Genomic DNA, 23,598 nt, shown 5'->3' on the forward strand with positions numbered 1-23,598 from the left:
AAGCACCTTGTACTATAATAAAGTATTTAAAGAAAGAGTACTTGAAGTACTAATCAATTCAGCTGATACCTGGAACTCCAAATTCCAAACACAAAGAAGAACAGCAATACACCTTTGAAATGAAGTAACAAAATTAATCAAAATAGAGGTTGCTTACACTGCTGACTTGGATCGGAATCTGTGGTCATCTTCACATAGTTTGAGGGGAAGAGACCTGTCACACCATTGATTTCTCCTTGCCACCAGTCAGCATCATCCTTGTTCAGCACATTAATCAGCTGCCCCTTGGAGAAAGTGAGCTCGTCCTCGTTGTTGGCTGTGTAATCATACATGGCTATCACCTGGCACACTGGGAAGGCAAGAAGAGCAGAATGGAGTTATACCAGTGTTAAAACTGTTTTCTCAGTGTTTTACAAAACCACAGGAAAGAAGCAACCATCTCACATGCACTGTTGCATGAGAAAAATGCCACATGATTTTATCTTGATACAGAATTGCCTTCCCTTTTCTTTTACTTCTTTAAAACTGAACCAGCCAGTAATTCTTACTTCCACTTTATATATCTGTGAACTTTTATAATGAATGGACTGCATCTACTGGCCTTCCAAACACTTTAAAATGCAATCAAGTATCCTTCTCTCTTCTACTGGCTGAAAAGACAATGAGTTTGATTATCTTATTGCAGACACTTGTGGGGAAAATGTGCCAGAGGAAGAGGAAACATGCATTAGCTAATCATGAGTTGCTGCTTTAGTCACAGGGAAGTTTTGCCCAGTAAAACCCAGGAAATTGTTGTATAAGCAACTCATAGCTGTAGAGAACAGCATAATTTAAGCACACAGAAGCAAAAAAGCTCATTTTCTGTGAAATAACCTTATTTATACCCAACCATTCAAATGGAATAACCTAGAAATAACCTGAAAATTTGCTTAGTCTCTCTCTTTGTAAGGAGCAGTGTATGTAATTCCATGTGGTTTGCCAATGTTTGCTAGCTCTAAGATTTTTGCTAGCACTTGGAAACATGGGGTTTCCAAAAGAGAAGAGTATGGCTCTTCAGAGCAATCATCAAAATTAAAAAGCCCAGAAGATGGATGCCTGACCTTCACAGATACACGAACATTTGAAATAAAGTTCTAAATGAAATACAAAGTCTCTTTTTTTCACCTGCAGGAGCAGCTGATGTGGTTCTTTCACTGCTTGGACCCAGCAGCTTCACATGGCTGGCAGGGAACCATCCCTTCTGTCTCTTTTTCCCTCTTGCCTGTAAATGTTTATAATGGTTATTACACAACTGAAAAACTGAATAGTCCATAGACTGGAAAAAATTGCAACAGATATGTCACAGATTTTTCCCAACAAAAGACAAGAAGTCAGGCTTTTAAACAGCTACTGAATGAATCTCAAAAGACAAAAAGCTGGCTAAAGCATAAAACAATGCAATTCACATAAAGCTGCACCCTAATATGTTCATCCAAAATTTTTAAGTGAGCTTTCAGAGTACAACTCAAATGTAGGGCTGAAAATTTGTTCTATGAATATTCCACCTATGCATCATATCCAGAGTTTCTAATGAGGTCAAGGGCACTTTAACAGGACATTCTTCTTAAATCTAGGTGGGGAAAGGAGAGAAGTGGGAACAGCACTTTTGCATTAGAGAAACTCCAACTCTAGCTTCCAAACCCACCTGTTCTTTCATTAGAATAACTTCACAGTTTAATGTTTCACCAATTAAATCCTAACCAATTAAGTAACTGTCAACTCATCTCTTCCTCCTCCCGCCTGTTAATCGACAGTTTTACTATTTTATGTGACCAAGAAAATCGACTCTAAAAACAACATAAAACCCCCAGCAACCCAAGGTTTAAAAAAGCCAACCAACCAATCTAACAAACAAAAAAAAATCCACCACACAGCTTTTCTTCCCCTTTGGTTTATACAGGCTAACTTTCTGCCCAGCTTTTATATAACTCCATGCTTAGTTGTTTTTTTTGATTTAAACCTGAGAACAACTCCTAGCCATTCATGAGGTCACAATTATTCCTCCTTGAATCACTACCTGCAACTCTCCTTGCCACCATCCACTGGCATTTTTCTTCAGAATAAGTATCAGCTGTCCTGGAGCAAGACTGAGCTGTTCAGTTCCTGATGCTGCATAGGCAGTAGTAACCTGAGCAATTTCTGGAAAGAAAGCAGTAATTGCATTTGTTATTTTCTCACTGCAGTAAGAGCTGGATCTACAGAAATATCCTGGTACACAACTTGCAGCTAAGAACATCAGCCACCATTAAAACACTGTTATGAACCTAAATGCTCAGAGCTACTTAAGAAACAGCCTTAAGTGTTACACAGTTATCATACACTTACCGGGTTTCTTATTTATTGTTCCAGTTTTGCCAGCATAGCTAGAAGCCTACAAAGACAAAACAACAACCACCTTTAATGTGCAATAAAACCAGTACAGTTTACACTAAAAGCACATGGAGATTTGACTTTAAACCCATATTTAACAGAACACCATCCTGTACAGAGAGAGAGGCAGTGTGACACTGGCTACAGCTCTGATTTAGCACTCAAACTACTAAGGATTTTATTTTCTGTCAAGCATATTAACCTCTGCTCAAAATCCCTGTGTAAGAATAAAATGGAGAGAAGATACATTGAGAATTGTTAATTCTCAGACTCTGAACTCACGTCTGGATCTTTTGGTCTGACGTAATTGGAAGGGAAGATTCCAGTTCTGGTATCGATGCTCCCGGTCCACCACTCTCCTTCCTTCTGGGTCACCAGGATCTCCTCACCTTCCATGAACGTCAGGTCACCGGGCTCGGAGCTCGAGTAGGGATACAGGGCAATGTACTCTGTGCAGGGAGCACACAGGGGAGAGCACAGCTTCAGAGGGGCACAGAGCAACCCCAAGTGCAGATAAAGGGTATCAGTAGTCTCCAGTGTGTGCACAACAGGGATCATAACAGTGTGTTCATAACAGGGATCAAACCTTCACAAGTCTGTGAACTGACCTGTCCACCTGCTTGGCTGAACTCACATTTACTCTTACAGGTACACAACTTTGTAATGAAAAAACACAGCTGCAATTAAAATATAATCAGGGAAGCGTGGAGATACTGGAGAAGAATTTCCAGTGTAATACTTGTTTTCTCTGCTCCTTACTGACTGTAAGAGAATGATTCACATTCAGGAGATGAAAATTTTTTTCCCATGTCTTTACAGAACAGCATAACACAGTAGAGAACAGCAGGAAGAGAACTCTGCTTATGGGTTTTCAAAAATATATTCATGCTCGAGCAGAAATCTTAATAAGAGAACCTAGGCCTATGCTCAACATTAATTACTTACAACCTTCTTATTTTAGAATCTATTTTAGTTCCTGTTTTAAAACTTTTGTATCAACAGCTGAATACTTGCACTGTGTGTTTTGGACAAGCACTCAAAGTGCTGCTCAGAAACTCCTCACAAACTGAACTATATTTACAAGTCATTAAGCAGAACCAGACTGTAGCATTAGTTGGCATTTTTCATGCTCTCTTACCCTCTCCTGCTGTGTAACTCTGGGTATAAGGCCTTTTGTTTACAGCTGCATAAATAGCTTCTGGTCTGCAGAAAGAAGGAAAAAAAAAAGCTTTGTGTTACCAAGAGGCTGATCAAGAGCAAATCTCTCAATTCACATGAGACCAAGATCACTTTGGTTATGCCAGAGCTGAATTAACTACAAAGACTTCCCTGACTATCAAACAGTGCCAAGTACTACTGATACTTAATATATTTATAGTACCCAAGAGCACACCACTTAAAAATACAATGTGATAAAAGGGAAGAGATACATTCACAAATTATGTTATTCAAAAGAAGTAAATTAAAGATTTTTAATAAATTCTCTTATTCTAAAGAATTTCTATGAAATTCTAGCAAAATTCTATGAAATTTTAGCAAAATACATGAGCATGTAAATTTTTAGCAAAATTTACACTCAGTGGTGCAGCCATCCCAGCAGTAACCAGACTTTACCTGAACAGGTACCCTGGAGCACTAGAACAGGCATAATAACCCTTTCAAATGAAGAAAAACACACTACTGCTCTGTGCAGACCTTACAATTAGTATTGGATCACTTAAAAATTGGCACCTTTAGAGGAAGAATGCAACTGCACTGCAAGAGAGGAGACTTAGTAATGAACAGAAAGTCTGGCACTTGATGAATAATCAAACACCACTGATGTTTCACAGCACTCAGCCTAGCAAGACTGTCAGTAGTTACACAGCAGTGAGCTCAACATTACTTGGCTTGCTAGAATGAAATAATAAAAGCCCAAAAGGACACAGTGTAAATTCTAAATGGCATTTATGTTCTGCACACTAAAGGACTGCAAGAATTTTGCACTCTAAACCACCTCTTTTTGCTAATTGATGAATAAAACAACAACAGAAGTCACACTTACTCCTCTTTCTTGGTTTCACTCCCAGGTAAGAGCTTGACATAGGACTTTGGAAACCAACCCCTTCCTCCATGTACCTCTCCAAACCACCAGTTCTCCTGCTGCTCCAGGACAGTGATGATGTCATTCTTTGAAAAATTCAAGTGGTTATCTTTTTTTGCAGTCCAAGAACAAAGTGCTTGTGCTTTTAGGTTCTCTACAGGCTGCCCCTGTAAGACAGAAGTGATGTTGGTTGACCACACTGCCTCAGCTGTTAAAAACAAACACTGCTGTATATTTTATTGAAGGTTAAGCAAATTCATTCCTAAGTGATGGCTGAATAACTTTGTTTACATCAATGCATGCATGCAACTCAGTTTCTTATTTGTTAGAAATATCTTTTGTGTCTAATTATAGGTGAAAATGATTTTAGAATTATGAAAGATGAGTGTTCTTGCTCAGTAGTCCCTGGAAATATTTGGAATTATATCAATGAACATTAGTAGAATATTTAGATGAGCTTCTTGAGCCTCCAGCCTGTTCAGTGCACCCAGCACTAGCAAAGTTGTATGGTGTTCTGGTTTTCCCTTAAATAATTTTCATTAAGATCAATCTGAAATAGATCAAGTTCTGCACAAGGTACCTGTCCATGAACAGGTGAAACAGATCCAGGGGACACAGTACGAGTAAAAGCTGATTTCTGCTGCCAGGCTGTGTTAACATTCAGGCTGGAAAAGGGGATGTTTTGGTAATCAGATTCTTCTGCAGATTTACTTGGTGAAAGTGGTCTGCAAATTGAACACAAGGCATATTTATCAAATTAGAACTTTTATTTACAAAGTACCTCAAGCAGAGAACTTTTTTTCCAGCATCTATAAAACTGATACTCTATACAATGCAAACTATCAAATACTTACACTTTCCAAGCCAAGACATTTAAGAAAGTTCTTCAGTAAGTTTTCTGCCTTTATATTTTAAAACCAAGCAAAACTATACAGCACATTATGTGCCAGCTAAATTTAGAAAAAGCAATTTAAACACAAACATAACAACAACTCACTCTGAAGCAGCTGAGGTAGTAGATAAAGATACTGTAGGAGGAAGTAAGGCTTTCTTAGGAGATAAAGCTTTTTCTCCTTCTGGTATTTTTTCTACATAATTGCACGGAAACCAACCAAAATGTCCTTGAAAACTCCCATAAAGCCAACCAGGCTCTCCCACAGTCTTTTCATCAACCTATGGACAGGAGGAGAAATACAAAGGAAAGAGAATTAGCAGCATGGAACAAACAGGGTACCTGGTGTGTCAGCACCTGCTGGTTCTCTGACCTGAACAGGGGCAGTGCCTACACCAGGATCAGCATTTTCACTCTGCCCTGGCAGAACTGAGCTGATTTTGCCCTGTGATGATGCAGCTGCACTGGTTTCAGACACAGGGACCCTACACTGCTTCAGACAGGCCACAGACATGCACATGGGGGTCATGCAGTGCCTCTGAGCCACCCGGTCCTGCCAAAAATGCCAGTGCATTGTGCTAGATTCTGCTGAATGTGCAGCCAAGAGGAAGGGGCTGGTGAGCCCAGCAGAGCAGGAAACAACTGCTGCTGTTCTGCTCACAGATATAATTAACTCTGTCAGCTGACTGCTTCCAAAACACATTCAAAAATTCTGTTATTTACTGTGCGATTAAGTATAGAGCATCCTTAAACATTCACAGCAATCCTGAAGCTTCCATTATGCTGCAAATTAGCCAGTTAGTGAAAATTGGCTAAAAATTAGCAGCCAATCAAACACTATCAGCTGGTTAGTTTAGCTGGGGTTTGGGATGCCAGAGGAGGAGGAGGTGGCAGCTGTTAGCCTATTTCTGAAATCAGTTATCAGCAGCTGAATGATACAATTACTGCTGAGAAGGAAGTCAAAGCAAAACCTACTTCTCTTGTTCCCTCTTCCATGGCTCACTGATATGAAAATGCAAATAAATGCTTTAACACTGTCAAACTGAAAGCTAATTTAGTCAAGTGTTTTAATATTTTGTACCACATTGCTTTACAAATTCTTCCTTATCGCCTACTTGTATTACTTACAGTCTGAATGAGGAGCAACCACACATACTTATACATTAGAAACTGTATTACCACGGTGGTAAATCAGCTTTCACACATCCACCTGCAGGCAAAGATTTTCAAACAAGTGCTAATAACTAATACACATGAAATAACACAGACTTCAACTGAGAAGCCACAAGGCATTTCCAATCTTATGGTCCTGCTGTAAAATTATAGACAGCAAATTCCAAAAAGTGCTACAATAAATGGACACAGAACAAATTACTCTAAGTGTCTGCCTGAGGGAGGACTGATAAAGGGAACACTCAAAGAATCACAGATTCACAGGATGGTTTGGGGTGAAAGGCATCTTAAAGATCACCTGGCTCCGCCCGCCAAAGGCAGGGACACCTTCCACTAGACCAGGTTGCTCAGGCAGAAATGTCTGTTAAGAATACACTGGAAATAGCATTAAGATTCAAAAGAACCTCTCACATCTACTTGTTATATAACTAATTTGATTTTAATTCAAATGCCATCAATGAATAATTCATGTGTCTATTAAGTATGCTCATATTTCAAGCAAACACTCAGAAGCCAATTTGTACACGTGCAATGAGCTGCAACAACTACATTGTATCTGATCTCCTAATTTTAGAAAGTTTGTGCTTAGCATTCACTGTTCTTATATTTAAAGAGATCATACATATCTAGGATGTGTAAAACTCAGATAAATATTTTGGTTGAACTAATCCTAATTTCACCTGTTTAGAAAAACATAAAGCAGCAATCCAGTTTAAATTTTGAGTAAACCTTACAATACATCAACACAATTCTTTTGACCCTTAAGACTTTGTGCATCTCAAGGCTAGAGAAAAAGGCTAATTTTTGCAAGTTAAATGTGAATAGCCAATCTTACCTGAATTACATCTCCAGTATTAAAGCTCATCTCATCATGGTTCCTTGCCTCAAATGGATACAAAGCTCTGTAATGTACCAAGGCAATGGAATTCCTTGACTCTGCAGCACCAGTTGCCTTGCCTGGAAGGTAAGAGAACCAGTTACCACTCTGACACAGCTGAGACAAGCCCTCAGCTGGAGCCCCATCACTCTAAGCAACAGGTTCTTGCCCCTGACACAGTGCAGGTATCAGAGGAGATCACCAGGGCATCAGTTTTACACACCCATCATGGAAATGTAACTGAGACAACAAAACACATTGACTTCTGCAGTGCAAGAAATCACAAAAACACAGAATGGGTTGGGCTGGAAGGGACCTTAAAGGTCATTTAGTTCCAGACCCCTGCCATGGGCAGGGACATCTTCTGCTAGACATCATTCAAAATGACATTTTAATCTTCTCCTCTTTCCTTGCCACACTGCTCTGGCTAAGCCAGTGCTTTAACAAAGCCCCATTTAACACCACTGTAATGTTTCAAGTTGAAAAGATCCCACTGTTGCAACAATAAGTGTTCAGCAGCATGTTGAGAAGATCTTATTTAGAAACCTCTAATAGCAAAATATCACTATTTCTATTTTCTTTACATCTTTGTTCTTCAAGTCAGTGACTGGTGTTGCAAACAGGGAATGTTTTACAAGGTTTAGCTGAGGTGTGCAAATATCTTTCAGCCTTGTTCTAATTTGATCCTTGCTGAACTCAGTGAGAAAAGTGGCTAATAAAAACTGACAAGAACTAATGAAGGATGAAATCAAATGTGCCTTTAGTGAAAATATTGTTAAAGCACTATTTTTCCAAGTCACACAACTAGTTAGGTCCAGTCATTCAGGTTTTTGGTTTTTTTTCATTTGAGTCATTGGGTAATGCAAAAATAAACTACATTTCACTGTTAAGAACACTTTGAACATTACCTGCCCATCTTTCATCAATGAACAAACCCCCTCCATATTAGCATTCTATTTTAATGAAAGAAAGTGCAAGCCCTAGGGAAAACCTAAAATATGACTGTTCCCAGCAACTGCTATTTGTTGACCATGATCACTGGAAGATTTGTCATGAGAGTCATAGGTGCTGAAACTGACAGAAATAACTTTAGTTTAGAGGATCATTTATAACTGACAAAGACAGGAAACATTGCTGATTTGGGTTCTTTTTAATTGTAACTTAGGCAAGAAGTCTGCCATTGGGTCACATCATTAATAGTACACCTGAAGAGTGAAACAACACTCAGGAAAGTAGGTTAGCCTTACAAAAGGCTAACCATTTTGAGATTACCTTCATTTTTCCAGGGTGGCTTAAGACTTTTCCCCTCTGTTGGCTTCAACAGATCTGCAAACTTTTCATTTATGTTTATTTTAGAAGTGTGTTTCTCCACCTCTTGAGAGTTAGTTGCTTCTTTTATCTTTTTTATCTCCCCATTCTGCTTGTGCCTCTCCTCAGCTTCTTTTGCTATTTGTTCTTGCTTTCTTTTATCTTCTTCCAGTTGCCTCTGCCTTTGTTGTTCCACCTCCCTCGAGATCGTGGCTTGTCTATTTTTCTCCTCCTCTGCAAGAAGCTGTTGTTTGTTTTCCCTTTCCCTCATCATGGCAGCTGCTTCTTCAGCTTTCAGCTTTTCTTGGACTTTTTCCTGCATTCGTTCTTCCTCCAGTCGCTTCTTTTTCTCTTCCTCTTCCCTTCGGATATTTTCCTGCCATCGGTTCTCCTTCTCCCGTTTTGCCTTCCTGGAAGTAAGGGATGAGAGAGGTAAGAGAACATCCACATAAAAATGAATGAGACTGTGTTCCTACAGTAATCAGTGACACTTGTCAGCAAAACTGAGTTTTTGACATTGATCACTCTGCTCTCAGGGTCATCAGCTATACCACAGACCATGGCTTAACATGAGTGCCAGAGTGTTCCACAAAAAAATAACAAATTTATTAAATTCAGTAATTTTAGTCCATCACCTGTGCAGTGCCTTCACAAGCACTTCGACCCACCTGCATTCTGATGAACAAGAACTGATCTGATAATTGAACCAAGCTGGATTTAAGCTCTCCAGCAAGGCAGTACCCAAATCTCCTGACTGGAAACAATGATTTCCAAAGAGATTAATTCCACTCAGGTACATAGATAAAAATAGCCTTTGCATACTGATCTTGGCAGCTTGGTATTTTTGCCTTCAGCAGTTGTAATCTATCCAATGTGCTTATCCCTGCCAGGACCACACTGCAGCAGACAGGATCTGGAAACCTGACTGTGTTCTCTGTAACTGTTCAGATGTTATCCTGTGCCTCAGCTGCCTGAAGAAGTTAATATCCAATTCAACACAATATTTTAGCTGTCAAGACCTTTCTTCTGAAGAGAAAGGACCTAACCCTTTGGGCCATCTTCTTAAAAATGTCTAGATGAGACCTTTTCATCCATTTCCTGTGGGACATCCACTCCTCTGACGGGCATTTTAGTGTTTCCAAGCATGTGACAGGATGCAGTAGGAGCTGTGCAGTGATGCTGTTACTCCATCATTCAGTTGCATCCAACCAAAAAATTAACAGGCCATCACCACACATGTGGCACATGGCTCTCTTAGACTGTCACAATGTTATGAAATTTCATCACAGGCAGAAAAACACTGTGATGAGCAAAGCTCATGAATCACCCACAATACAAGGTTACAGCTCTGCTTCTTTAGTCAAATAAAATATAAATAATTGAAAATCTCAAATCCAAACCCTCTTACACAAGTGGTACTCCACATAAAATGCTTCCTCTAAGGCAACTAATAGGATGTATTTTTACATTAAAAACATAGATCTTATCTTAAAAGTCCTAACAGCCTTGTTTTGTTCTAAGAACTGTAGCACTGACACCCTCAGCCATAACTACCTTGCAGCCTCATCTTCCAGTCGCTTCTTCTGTGCCAGCTCAGCTCTTCTTTTTTGTACCTCTCTTATTTTGTCCTGTTTGATCCTGTGGAGCTGCTCCAAGGCTAATTGCTGTGTGCTGTAACTTTCCCTCAGGTCCTAGGGAGGGAACAATGGAATACTTAAAAGGGAATAAAGCCAATCTTTGAGAAAAGCATCCAGGCATTTAATGCTTTTTCAACCAAGTTTTAATACAAATGGCCAAAATAGTATTAAGTTATTAATAGTCCTTGGAGGTCACTGCAAAGAAAGTCAAATAATTGAAAGTATAAAAGGAGATGGCAGGTTTGCAAAGTCAGTGATATAATTTGGGCTTTCAAAGAGCCCTTCCAGTCCTACACCTGCTGGAAATGCCAAATACAGCAGAGGAGAGGGGAAGATACAGAACTGAGTGTTGAAACACAACATTACTGAGGGCAGTGAATTGTATTCTGGGTAACTACAAGGAGGCAGATTTCAGCTGAAATCCAACACTGTACCACAACCTGAGAAAGTATCCTGCAGTAGCGTGCTCACCCTTGATGTTTCCTGAGTGATCAGTCCCATGTTTAAACCAGAAAAACTTCAGAAATGTACCCAGTAGTCTAAGCTGTGGTTTCACACAGTGCTAAAAGACATTAACTCTGACTGGGCTTTTCCTTGTAACCTTTTCAGTTTTAGTCTTTTTCTTTCTGAATCCTTCAATTCCTACCCCACTTCCCTCTGGTAACAGTCTTTTCTTCCAAGCAAAAAATCAGCATGAATCTTTTTGATAATTAAATTTACAGACAAAAAAAAAAAAAAATCAGTAATAGAATTTACTTCATCCTGTACTTCACCTTGTTGCAAAACACCTCTAAGTTCAGTCTTTTTGCTTAGGAAAATCCTGCTGATATACAACAGGTACAACAGCAATTCAAGGGTAAACCCTGACTTTTTGCATCTGATCTCATAAATACAAATAAAGCAATTAAGAATGAAGCATTCCCTCTACAATATGCACCTCTACCAAGAATCATGTTGCCTAAGACATATGGTGCAATCTAGATTGCTGTGTCATTGGAAGTCTCTGTAGCAACAAACTAAATCAAGCAATTGACTACAATTTTTTTCTCAAATATATTCAGCTGGGAACTTCTTAATTTGCCCAGAATTTCGGGAACACTATGGAAATGAACTTACAATGGAAAAATTCTCTGCCTTTAAGGACAGAAAAACCCTCATGCAAAGCAAAATGAAAAGCTCTGTTAGGTAATTCTGTTGGGTTTTTTTCTTCATACATTATTCTAAAATTATTTCTGACCTCAGCAGACAAAAGTAGTCTTGAAAGATAGCAAGTAGGTTTTAGTACTGGGTTAATCTGGAGGTTTGCCAGACCATATTCTGCACCCTGGACAAGAACTTGCACACCTGACTCACAGCTTAGGATGGACGGTTACAGGTTTGGAGCAAGAGATGGAAAAATGGGAGAAGACACTGTTTCCATCTCAGACTGCTTTTTTGGTTCATGTTACCTTAACTAACAAGAAAAATGTTTGGGTGAAACAACTTAGAGAACAGACCATTAAGAAATGAAAAAAATTAGAAGTCAGAATTTTGCTCTCAGTATTCCACAGTTTGGATTTCTAAGCAGGTAAGGATGTTAAGTCTTAAAGAAGATGTAAAAGCTAGCAGAAAGAAAAGCAGCCTACAGATTTTCTTTTGGGAAAATGTATTTAATAGAAGTTGTACATCCAAACAGAAAGGGTAAGCAGAGAGAAATTGCGAAATAATTAAAAAACAAAAAAGCCAAAGATTAGAAAATAACCTTAAGTAAGAGGAAGAGGTTGTTGAGACAGCTTAGCAGAGACAAAAGGCACTGAAGAACAGAATCATCCATATTCTCACACTGTAAGATAAGGCAGATAAAAAGCCAATTAATCTTTGCACTGTATTTTGAAAAACATATTTTAGGGAAGACTGAACTGTGGATGCAGCCACTGAACACAGCAAGCCATGCAATAAACAAGTAACTGAAAATGGCCATTGCATGAAGCCACTTTTAAAAAGAAAATTAACTCCTTACACATTTATAAATTTTTGTGGCCTTTTTTTTATTGGAGAGTGCTGAGCAATTGTGCTGGCCCAGCATCAATCCATTACATAAGGAAAAAGTTTTCCCAAGTGCCACTCGGAGCAAGCTGGCAAATAAGGTTACACGGATGTGTGCTACCCTGTGAGAGCTGCCTGAGCTTTTAGGCAGGCCAAGAGTTGCCTCAGAAACAAAAATTCAGAGCCAGTGATCAACAGTTCTTAGCTTACAAGAAATTAACAAATATTAACAAATAAGTGGCCTACAGTTACTTTTAGGCTTGTACCCAAATCTGCCACCAGACCTTGCACAGTGTGCTGTGAAACAACACAGGTCTATCAACAAAAGTCAAGTGTTCAGTACACAATTCAAAAATAGCAGCAAATATGACCTCATACTGTAAGAACAGAATGTGCAAGGGCCTGAGAAATTTTAATTCTAAATCAAAATGACTTCTAGAAGGCAAAAGGTGAGAGGGAGAAATAGCTGAGTCATGCAAAGCAGTAGTTAGCAAGAGACTCATATTTTAGTACATTAGCAATATGCTTGCATTTGTATTGTGTTATTTACTCCAAGACTTTTGATAATTCTTATTTGACACTGAAGTTGGTGGAAGCCAGGTGAAAGTGGCACCAATATTTATGACTGGATGGAGAAATAAAATACAGTGCTCACAAGTGTAGGATATTTAGATAATGCAAGTACCTTAAGCTGACTGTTAAACTCATCCATTTCAGCAAGTTTAGAAGCAGTTTCCTTCTCAAGGGCATCTAGTTGTTCCTTAAGTCTTTGGCATAATTCTTCTTTTTCTTGGGACTTCTTGTGCACTGAATCGACTCCTGTACCTGCATAAGGAAAGACATGCAATTTTACACATGTTTCTGGGGTTTTTTCAATTTTCCCCCCAGATTATAATAACTGTTTGTTATTTTCCTATTGTATACACAATCCAAACCTCTTTCCTCACAAAAATTCCTTGATTTACCTTTCTATTGATATACAGCACAAGGAAGAAATATCCCCAACACTGAACTAAGGCACACAGGCATTACATGCAATACAGACAGAATAATTTGCAAGTTGTTGGGGTTTTTTTTAATATCAGACCAATTCATACCAAGTTTCTCTAAACAGAGACTTCCAGTGTAATTTGAAATAAAGACCAATGTAAACTTTACAAAAATTAACTCCCCTGAGTTTAGACTACCAAAAAAAGGACAAATTGTGACAGTATCTGTGAGCTACATAGCCTGTATAAACAAAGTTTTAAGCAAAATCTGTGCTTTCTTGCCAAAATGTGTTTGTTTGTCCCTTATTTGGAACATGAAGGAGATAATGGAATGCAGATGAGACAATGGCACTAAACTGGGAAGATGTAGAACTGAAGGTGTTATTAACACCTCTGTACCCTTCAGCCTTGATTACAAAGGATGAGAACTCAGCAAGGCAATCAAGAATAGAACTCATGGGCAGGCACTTACTCGGAGTGTTTTCAAGTTGAGCATTTTTTATCCTTTCATTTAACAACTGCTTTTCAGGAACCAAATAGATTAGTTTATTCTGATAATCCTGTAGATGTTGAAGAGAACATAACAAAATTTTAATATTGTTTATCAATCATTAAGTAAAACTGAGAGACTTTTCAAACATAGCTTCAACTCATGTTACTGAAACAGGGATGCAACTTATTATTACTGGATAAAGAAAAAAATTGTTTCCATACTCTTAATAGAAATAATATTACAATTGAAAGCTTTTGACCCCAAACCATTAACACAGATGGAAAAATATTTAACAAACATGCTAGAAGTGTAAATATTATCACAAGACCAGTTAAGGTGACTGCACCAAGCCTAGCATAAAACAGTAACAACATGAACAGAAGCTTCCCTGACGAGCAGAAACATCACATGAAAATACAGCAGAAGATAATTTATGGTAGTCAAGTGATTAGAAATATTAATGTCTTGTTACTCAAATAGAGAAAAAAAAGATAAAGGAGCAGCAGGGTAATTCAACCTAAACACCAACTTGGTCTGAACATAGAACAACATTTCTCAAAAAAATCTGAGTCTGGAGCCATAGAAGAATTCAAAATTAAAGAGAAGTCTCTACTATCAGTCCACAAAAGAATAGCTGAGGTTTTTACAACTGCTACTGAACTCTCAGCTCATTTTAATACATATAATCATTTGTTTAACACCACAGACAAAACAAAAAGCCTCTGCAATGCTGACAGTCTTGCCTATTTCCTCTCTCCATTGCAATCTAACTGACTGCATATTCTTCCCTATGGAGATACATTATCAACAGCATTAGGGAAACACAGAATATGGTAAAAGAAAACCATAAGTTTAACAAAGGTACACACCTCCAGCTGTTGCTGTAGTTGCTTGACTTCCATGATCCCTTGGTCATATTTCCTATCCAAAGCCTCCAGCTCAGTTTTTCGCATTTGCTTTTTGCTACGAATATCCTGCAACCTGCCTGAGATCTGCTGATGTTTGTCAGTCTGGAAAGAATGCAGACACAGATTATACCACACATGACAAAAATCCCTGTGCTAAGCCTGTGGGCAGGTTAGTTCACAACCAGTTCTCTAAAAAAACCTAAAATATCTGCTTTAGATTCCTCACCCAAAACAGAATGGAACTCCGAGTGGGCCATTAATGCAGGTATAATATTTGTATAATTTAAAATACTGTATTTCAGCATATGTGGTGAAATTCCTGTCTTACCAGGGCTTCTAATTCAAGATTAAGGCTCTTCTTTTTAGAGGTCAACTTGACAATTTCTTCTTGCTCCCTGTTACGCTGATTGAGAAGCTCTTGGCGACGGATTCTCTCCCATTCCAGCCGTCGCTGGCGCTCGAGCTCCTGCTTTGCTGCCTGAGGAAAAGTTGCATTACCTTAAATTACAGTGGAGATGCAGAACTCAGAGAGCATGATTTAATATAATGTGCTCTATTTCTAAACAGCACAGCAGCAGCACCACATAATGTCTTCTCTAAAGTGCTCTTATACACTTCAGCATCAAAGAATGCAGGAAGTGATCCTACAAGATTCTTCGTGCCACACTCCTGACTCTGGATGAACAAAAAGCTTCATAATTCAGAAAGCCTTTGCAGCTTGGAATATTGCCCACAAACCAGCACATTGACAGATACTGCTTGTAACCTCCTTTGAGTATTTCACAGAACTACATAAAATATGGAAGTGTGATGCATGCACTGAGACACCAAGTAGAAGCAAATTTGTCTCAAGCTCGGCTGTCAAAATGTTATCAATTATGAATTCAGTAGAGTCTTGTTCGGAATACAAATTTTTGCAAAAATGCAAGAAATATGCCCAAGAAAATCTCATCTGTCCTATGAAGTATCTGAAAACCTTTAACCTCTACCAATATTTATAACATGTGGTATTCTCTCTCCAAGACGACCTGGCATCAGCCAGGCCAGGAGACAGAGCCAAAGGCAGCACTCAAGCCCTGGATGCTGTATGCACACACACATTCCTTGGAGCATGAAAGAGCAATGTGAAGAAAACAACCTCCCGCCTTTCTATTTCTTTCCTCCTTTCTTCTTCCCTTTGTCTCTCCAGCTCTCGTTGTCTCTCCAGCTGCCTTTCCATTTCCAGCTGCCTCTTCCGTTCCTGCTCCTGGCGCTCCCTCTCTCTTCGCTCCTGCTCTTCCCGTTCCTTCTGAGCCTTCCTTTCAGCCTCTCTCTGCTGCTGCTCCAGCAGGACCTGGCGGCGTTTTTCCAGCTCCATATTTCCCCTCTCATAGTTGGCTTTCCTTTTGTCCTCAAATGTCACTAAAAGAAGGAAAGGTCGTTATTTCTGCCCTGTGCAAAACACTGCTCTCAAACAAGGACCTCAGTTATGCCACTAAAGATAGAAACTCCTTGGCAGGCTCAGGTTGTTCAGTCACGGATGATGTAAGCATCTTCCATTTGTTAAAGTATTATTTTTCTCTTCAAAAATACCTCTAAATTTTCCTAAGTATATTCCAATGGAGCGGGGAGGGGGAAAGAAAGAAGTTCCAGTTCAAAAATGACCACAAAAATGACTTGAATGTTACAGGAAAGCCTCTCACTCTAAAGAATGAAAGACGAAAGAATGCTAGAGGAAAACACAAAAGAACAGCTTTTATAAGCTGGGAGAAAACTGTCTGCTGTTAGAAAGGTTTTCCAATGTGCAGGAAACATTAACACATGGATAAAGAGCTTAGTTTTTAAGGGTGCTCCCTGTAAGAGTTCCTGGAGCTAAAACTATGAATAACCAAAACAGGATCAAGCTCAATTACTGCACACAAAGATAAAAAGAGACACAAAGGAATGGTTTAGGCCCCAGCAACCACCCTTCCAAAAACAGAGGCAAGTCCTGTCTTGCAGTGTCCCTGTAACATTGTCAGTAACAGAATTTATGTTATGTCCAAACTGCTTCCAGTTTGCACAGAACTGAACTACACTGGACCCCCCCTGCTTTCAGAATGGCCAGTAATGCCAGGAACTTTCAAATGAAAGTAATTTTGCAGTAGCACAGCAGTGTCTGGCCATGAAGGGTTTCTTTTCCAGAATACATTATTAATCAGCACACTTTTCCTTTCCTACAGCTAAAAATAGCCCCTGTCACTGCCTTGCTGCTGGCTACATCCACTTAACAACCTTCCTACCATCCCAGTTAAAAGGGATCTAGCTCCTGAAATGAAGCTCTCCATGGACTGGATTCTTCCTTCCACTTTCTAAAGGTTTCAGTGCCCTTCAAAACCAGCCCCATACATTAAGAACATGAACCCTATTTATTACCTGGCTGTTTTTTCTGTGGCTCCTCCTCTTGCACAGGCTGGTAAGATGGCAGAGTTCCATTTATATTTTCAGTATATTTTCCACTCCTGGAGGAGAAAACAATCCCACCCCACCATTGTTAGAGAAACAGCACAGCTGTGTTAAATACATTATATTTCACTGCCCTCAGTGATTACCTGAAAGAAGGTGGCACCAGCTCAAGGGGCAGAGTCAGGGGCAGTGGCTGCCCAGCTTTGGCCATGTCTGTGAGGTGCATGGCCAACACAAACTCATCAGCCTTCAGCTGCCCATCTCCATCTATGTCAGCCAGGGACCTGCAGGGGTTCAGCAGCAGCACCAATTAGAACCAAACACCACAACCACTCACAAATTACAGCTGAAACAAGACACTGTGGAAAAACAATTTTTAAAACTGACAATTCCTGTGGAATGTTTTGGTAAAATGCTTAAAATTAATAACATAAATAATTGATGAAGGGAGATATTATTTGGTTTAATCATGTACTGTTATTCAGATCATGGAATCATGGAGTGGTTTGGGTTGGAAGGGACCTTAAAGATCATCCAGTTCCACCCCCCTGCCATGGGCAGGGACACCTTCCACCAGCCCAGGTTGCTCAAAGCTCTATCCAACTTGGTTATGAACACTTCCAGAGACGGGGAATCCACAGCTTCTCTGGGCAGCCTGTTCCAGAGCCTCACCATCCTTACAGTACAGAATTTCTTCCTAATATCCAATCTGAACCTGCTCTCTTTCAGTTTTAAGCCATTCCCCCTTGTCCTGTCTCTACAAGCCCTTGTAAATAAACTCTCTCCATCTTTCTTGTAGGCTATTTTCAGGTGAAACTTTATTTTCAGCTTCACTGAAACGTTCTCTTCTCCAGCCTGAACAAATCCAATTCTCCTAAGTTTTTCCATAAAACACTGAAACTAACAAGTATCTCTTGCTTTATTGCATCACAAATAGAAGAGCTGGAAAGTGAAACCAGGACTGTTCTTAACTAGCTCAAAATGCTAGAAACCACTTTTTCAATTATTTTTTTAAAGCTAAAGAAAACATTACATAAAATTACATCAAACTCTACAGAGGAAGCTCTGCATAGAATTCTTTTTTCCCGTTGTGTCTCCTTGACAGTGCAGGGAAGGCATGAGCTGGTGCAGAGTAACTTGCAGTGGGCAGGAAAAGGATAACCTACCCCCTCTAAGGAGCAGGAAACCACATGAGACTACAAAATGTTTCCCACAAACTGGGGGGCTGGTGGGGTTTGTGTGTTTGTGTGAAACCATTGAAAGGCAAGAAAGCAGGAGTCTCTCTCAAAGAACTGTCTATGGAGAAAGAATTGCTGAAATGTGTCCTTAGACTGCAAAAAAGCAAAATGCTTAGTAAAAACACAGTTCATTAAAAAAGCAATTAAAAAAAAAAACTATGAAAAACAAAAAGAAACAAACCAAACACCAAAAAAACCCCTCCCTATCACACACACACCACAGTGAAAAACAAAAGCAGGAGATGATGATATTTTGTTATGTTCACACAACAGCACTAGTCACATGTAACAGCACCACTATTTCAGTAATTACCATTAACAAGCACCCAGCAGAAATATTGGTAATGTCTTGAGATAAAACTGAAATTTGGGCTGTTATTTCTTTCTGCAGGGGAAGACAGAGCTCCTTGCATTGGCTACTGATACCTTCAGGATACTCACCCAGAAGGAAAAGAGCCACTGCACACCTGATATATCCCCCCAGACTCCAGAGAGGAGCAACACAACCCCACAGCCCACGTTTATCTTCACAGCATGAAACCAAACACACTGATCTTTGCAAATGACTGTCCTGGGACAGAGGAAGAAGAAAGGGAACTCAAGAGGAGATGTAAAGCTGTTGTGAATTCTGCTGGGCCACTAAATTTCATGTATAACATCTGAGTTATGTCTGAAGGTGTAACCTAAACTGCCATGTCTAACAGAAAAGATCATTCAAGCCTTCAGACAACTCTCACCACTTTCATCAGCACAATAAAGACAAGTCTTAATAAACATGTAATATGCAACTATCTTTATGGAAACTGCAGTAAAACTCAAAAAAGCTGAAGGGTTACTTAATTTTTAATCTTCCTCCATACTTTAAAACTAACAACCTAGATTTCAGAACCCTACTTTTGAAAGGAACAAGCCCTCAGCTCAGCTCAACAAGAGCATCCCCGGATCAGATGCTAATTGAAGTTAGCATCTCTTCTATTACACAGAGTTTAACAAACACACACAAAGAATGAAAAACTGAATTATCTCAAGGTGTCTTTTAGAAATGTAACTAGTGAACATACTTAGTTTAACTAGCAGCTGAGTTTGTGTTTATGATTTTAGGACTGTGGTATCTCTCTTTATCATTTATTTAATAAAGTACATTTCTTCTCTTAACACCATGAAGACATTGCATCAGTAACTAAACTCACCAAATAGTAGCCAGCTGAGTCTGCGAAAGATTTGATTGCAGAAGGGCATTCCTTGCTTGAAATCCTTAGTGAAAGTGTTAAAGATTTTTATTAAAATAAACACTTCATTCAAAGGTTCACATGAGGCAAAAAGTGGGTCATGAACTGGGGCATGTTTATTTTTAATATTAATCTAATCCATTTTCATCAGTTGGTTTTACTTCCAAGCTTAACAACAGGCATTATAACCTGAACACAATGAAGATGTAAGAATTCTCCTGTACCTTTTTCCACCCAGAGCACCTAACAGAAAAGATGACATGAAAAATGGATATTTATGGTAATCCCCACATCTGTCACAAAAGCACAGCTGACTGTTTGCCTAAACCTTGATCTATCACCTGGAGAGCTTTCCTTGCTAGCAAAGAATCTGATACATTTCTAGGCGGGTGGAGGAAACCTTCAGTCCAAAACTGACTGACCTTTTCCTTAGAGAAGAATTGTCCTGCTCTTTTGTAGGCAAGAACTGAGGCAGAGGGCTCATTCAAAATGGGAAATCTAATGCAGACACACAAAACACACATAGTGACTTTGCACCTCCTGACTGCTCTCTGAGCACTCTCTACTCACTGCACTGCACTGAGGAATCCCATTTTCTAACAACTTTTGCAAAACTCTCCTCTTGTATTAACTTGGTATGAAGTCTTTTGAAGCCACCATAATGCTGTGGCTCAGCACAGATGTCACTGGAAATCAATAAGGACTCTCCTAAATTACTTTGGAAAAATTCCAAGCAATGGCTGAAGTTCTGCAGTTTCTTTCCCAAGCTGCTTTCTTTCAAAAGATAAAGCCCAAGTATCTCAGCATTGACTGATACAGGAGCATATGGCATAAAAATGATGGTGAATGTCCCCCATTGTCACAAGAAAGAGTCTCAGTCCAAAAAATGATATTTGAAAAATCCCTGCTGACTTTACAGAGCTGAACTCCACAGCCTTGTGGTTCTCAGGCTCCTCTAGTCAGATCCCACCACTCCAGGCTTCTCCTCTTCCCTGCCACAGCTGCTGTACTTTCCCCAGTGTGTTTGGCTCCTCCAGGTCTAACACAAAGCCCAAGTCAATGAATTGACAGTTATTTCCATTCCTTGGGTGGCTGAAATCCACTCTCACCTGCACAGGTCTGAACACCAACATTTCAGCTTTTATTTCACATGCAAGTCAAATCCCAAGCTGGGATTCCATCCCTCAGCCTGTGATGTTCAGAGGCAGGAAACACTCTGGTTTTCCCAGTCCATACCAAAAGTCATACTCACCTGATAAATATCCACTCATGCTTTTATCAAGACTGTTAAACTTCTGTCTGTATTTTAATCTGGAGGCCTGAGGAACTGCCCAGTCTGAGGATGTAATCTTTGGTGAATTCCCAGCTAGTGATGCACTAGAGGAAGAATTTGAACTGCAATATAATTTCAAAACAAAACAAAGCAAAAAAAACAAACCAAACCAACCAACCAAATATTAAAAGAAAACCAAAAGAGAAAAAGAGATAAAGAAATAACTCTAAATCACTTGGTTTAAAAAAGAGGCATTGGAACAGAAGATACACAGAATCTTCCAGTAACATGAAACAACTTCCATAAAGTTTTACCTCTGCTAACTTGCTATAAATAATTTCATTACAAATATGTAATTTTACAGCCAAAGTAGGGATATATTTGTAAGGAAACAACATGTGGATCAGAAAATAATTTTCCTTTGGTATCACAGGCACTAATGCACATAATTGATCCTTCTACCACTGCAGAATAATAGTAGAGGAAACCACAAGAAAACACCTCCACTATGCCTCTTAAAGTTGCTTAAACAATGACCCCCACTAGAGTGTTGGGTCATTGTTTAAGCAACTTTAAGAGGCATGTAAATGAATAAACACGAGAATAAAAATGGATCTGATGAACTCATAACCAAAAGCAGCTTCTAAAGCTGCTTTAATCACCTATTCCAGCTCTACCTCTTCTTTCTGTGACAATGACATGCTGAGTGGAGCTTTTCCAACTCAGTCAGTTTCTACAGAATAGTGCTGATGGAGGGTGCAGATATATACATCAAACTTCCATCTAAACTCCCAGCATTTTCAGAGTCCCATCTCAGAAAATCAGACAAACTCAGGAGAGCTGAATCCAGCCTGCCTTGTTTAAGGTCATCTCCTGCTCTGTCAAGTAAAAACAACTAAACACTCTGAAGTGCTGTCCAAGGCAATTGAGAATGCTGACAGAAACAAAGCCTCTCCAGCACAATGCTGGATTGACATGTCCTGCATGGAATGAGACAACATGATGGTGACAATGCTGCCAACAATAACACTGGAGAAGGGCTCCTTTGTACAGCACCAGCAACAGAAAGCTTTCAAATCCAAAAAAGACAGCCAACCAAAAAAAAAAAGATGGTTCCAGGCACATGCCATGCCTATAGTCACCTTACAGGACATCTGCTGACATCAGGTGTGTGAGGAGCAGAGATCATGCACCCCACATGCCCTGAACAGGCAGCAAGGAGGTGCAAGAGCCTCTGAGTTACTCATGGAACTGACCTGGGGTGGTGGTGCCCTCAGGACCATCCTAGGAGACACCCCAATCAGATGACTGGGGTGTCTGATGCCCAATCAGATAAGTCCTTACTATGTGTAAGTCCCTCTATGGCAAAGCTCTAAAATCAGTGAACCAGAGCAGCTGATTATAAAGATCCATGATCTTCTATTATTCATAAAGCAAATTCATACATAAATATTGTATGAATATTGTCAAACCATGACAATAACAAATCCTATTCTTACATGCCTGCTGATGACAGGGTGCCCTCTATAATGAATGAGCACATAATGCACAAACATTACTTTTATAACCACTTAGCAAGGTTTGTTTCTATTTACTAATGAGGTACATTCCCTTCTTTTTGGCACTGCTCATCTGACCTCCTCACCTACTTTGGATATTTTGTCAAATTACTGAAAATTACTTCCTGTGCATATAAAAACAAAATCTGTTTTTATAATTGACAGGTCATATTAGATTGACTAATTTTTAACAAATGTACTTGGGGAACAGAAATGCTCTGTAAGTTTTGGAAGGTATACTACTTTAGTGTAAGATACAACAATTTTAAACTTAACTTCCATACCTGCTAGATCCTAAATCAATTAGTGACTGTGCCTTCTGCATATTGGATCCACCAAATCCTCCTGCCATGGGGCCTAAAGAACCAGTATGAGGCAGTGCTGGAACAAGAAGAAACAAAAAATTAACCCAGAACTGTAAAGCAACTGCGTGTAAGATAATGCTTCACAATCAACATTCACTTTGATAGAAGTAAGAAAAGCTAATCAGCGTCTTGTTGTTATGATTAACTAGTTAGAACAGAATTAACAAATGTGAACTTGGAAGAAAAATAATTTGGAGGGTTTTCTGGAGTATTTTGGTTATTTTTTTTTTAAACTCTCATGCATGTGTTAGCATTTCTGTCTGAAATTAGCCATTGTGAAAATAAGATTCACAATTCTGAGAGCAAGCACTGGACTGTACTATACTTACTTGAGGAGAAAGGAACAGACAAAGGCTGCAGAAGGCTGGATGTTCCATTTGGCAATGAGGAGGTACTGACAGAAGGCACCAGGGGAGCAGAGATAACCAGAGGAGGAATGGAAGTCATGGAGGTCAGAGCCATGGGAGCCAACGGTGCGATCGCAGACACAGACGTGGGCATGGACAGATTTGGCATACTACCCATTCCTAGAGCAAAATCCAACAATTCAGGCTTTAACGTTGCAGAGGCTTCAGCAAGAAACTGGGTCCCTTATGTGGGGCAGAAACTACACAAAGCAACTGGTGTCTGGATTACAATGAGTTAAATTAGATGCTCATGTACAATATTTACTTTTTCTCTAAATTTAGGCAAGACAGCTCACAGGAGAAAATACA

At 39.4% G+C, this 23,598-nt stretch overlaps 1 protein-coding gene across 3 annotated transcripts in view; it reads right to left on the minus strand.

The window, feature by feature from the left end:
• Positions 1 to 23,598, minus strand: part of ITSN2 (intersectin 2) — an 80,196-nt gene that overhangs the window by 21,039 nt on the left and 35,559 nt on the right. For all 3 annotated transcript variants that reach the window (XM_018921390.3, XM_050973112.1, XM_050973113.1), the window contains exons 6-28: positions 23,212 to 23,409; positions 22,802 to 22,898; positions 20,938 to 21,062; positions 19,647 to 19,710; positions 17,365 to 17,502; positions 17,189 to 17,274; positions 15,933 to 16,195; positions 15,123 to 15,272; positions 14,756 to 14,896; positions 13,866 to 13,953; positions 13,090 to 13,229; positions 10,297 to 10,433; positions 8,707 to 9,152; positions 7,393 to 7,514; positions 5,490 to 5,665; positions 5,073 to 5,217; positions 4,454 to 4,659; positions 3,548 to 3,612; positions 2,692 to 2,858; positions 2,365 to 2,410; positions 2,057 to 2,178; positions 1,165 to 1,261; positions 158 to 349 (exon numbers count right to left, since the gene is read on the minus strand). In XM_018921390.3, coding sequence (XP_018776935.2) covers positions 158 to 349; positions 1,165 to 1,261; positions 2,057 to 2,178; positions 2,365 to 2,410; positions 2,692 to 2,858; positions 3,548 to 3,612; positions 4,454 to 4,659; positions 5,073 to 5,217; positions 5,490 to 5,665; positions 7,393 to 7,514; positions 8,707 to 9,152; positions 10,297 to 10,433; positions 13,090 to 13,229; positions 13,866 to 13,953; positions 14,756 to 14,896; positions 15,123 to 15,272; positions 15,933 to 16,195; positions 17,189 to 17,274; positions 17,365 to 17,502; positions 19,647 to 19,710; positions 20,938 to 21,062; positions 22,802 to 22,898; positions 23,212 to 23,409 — 3,411 coding nt within the window. The remainder of the gene's footprint in view (positions 1 to 157; positions 350 to 1,164; positions 1,262 to 2,056; positions 2,179 to 2,364; positions 2,411 to 2,691; positions 2,859 to 3,547; positions 3,613 to 4,453; positions 4,660 to 5,072; positions 5,218 to 5,489; positions 5,666 to 7,392; positions 7,515 to 8,706; positions 9,153 to 10,296; positions 10,434 to 13,089; positions 13,230 to 13,865; positions 13,954 to 14,755; positions 14,897 to 15,122; positions 15,273 to 15,932; positions 16,196 to 17,188; positions 17,275 to 17,364; positions 17,503 to 19,646; positions 19,711 to 20,937; positions 21,063 to 22,801; positions 22,899 to 23,211; positions 23,410 to 23,598) is intronic.

Source organism: Serinus canaria, chromosome 3, assembly GCF_022539315.1.
Source record: "Serinus canaria isolate serCan28SL12 chromosome 3, serCan2020, whole genome shotgun sequence".
NCBI classification, from domain to species: domain Eukaryota; kingdom Metazoa; phylum Chordata; class Aves; order Passeriformes; family Fringillidae; genus Serinus; species Serinus canaria.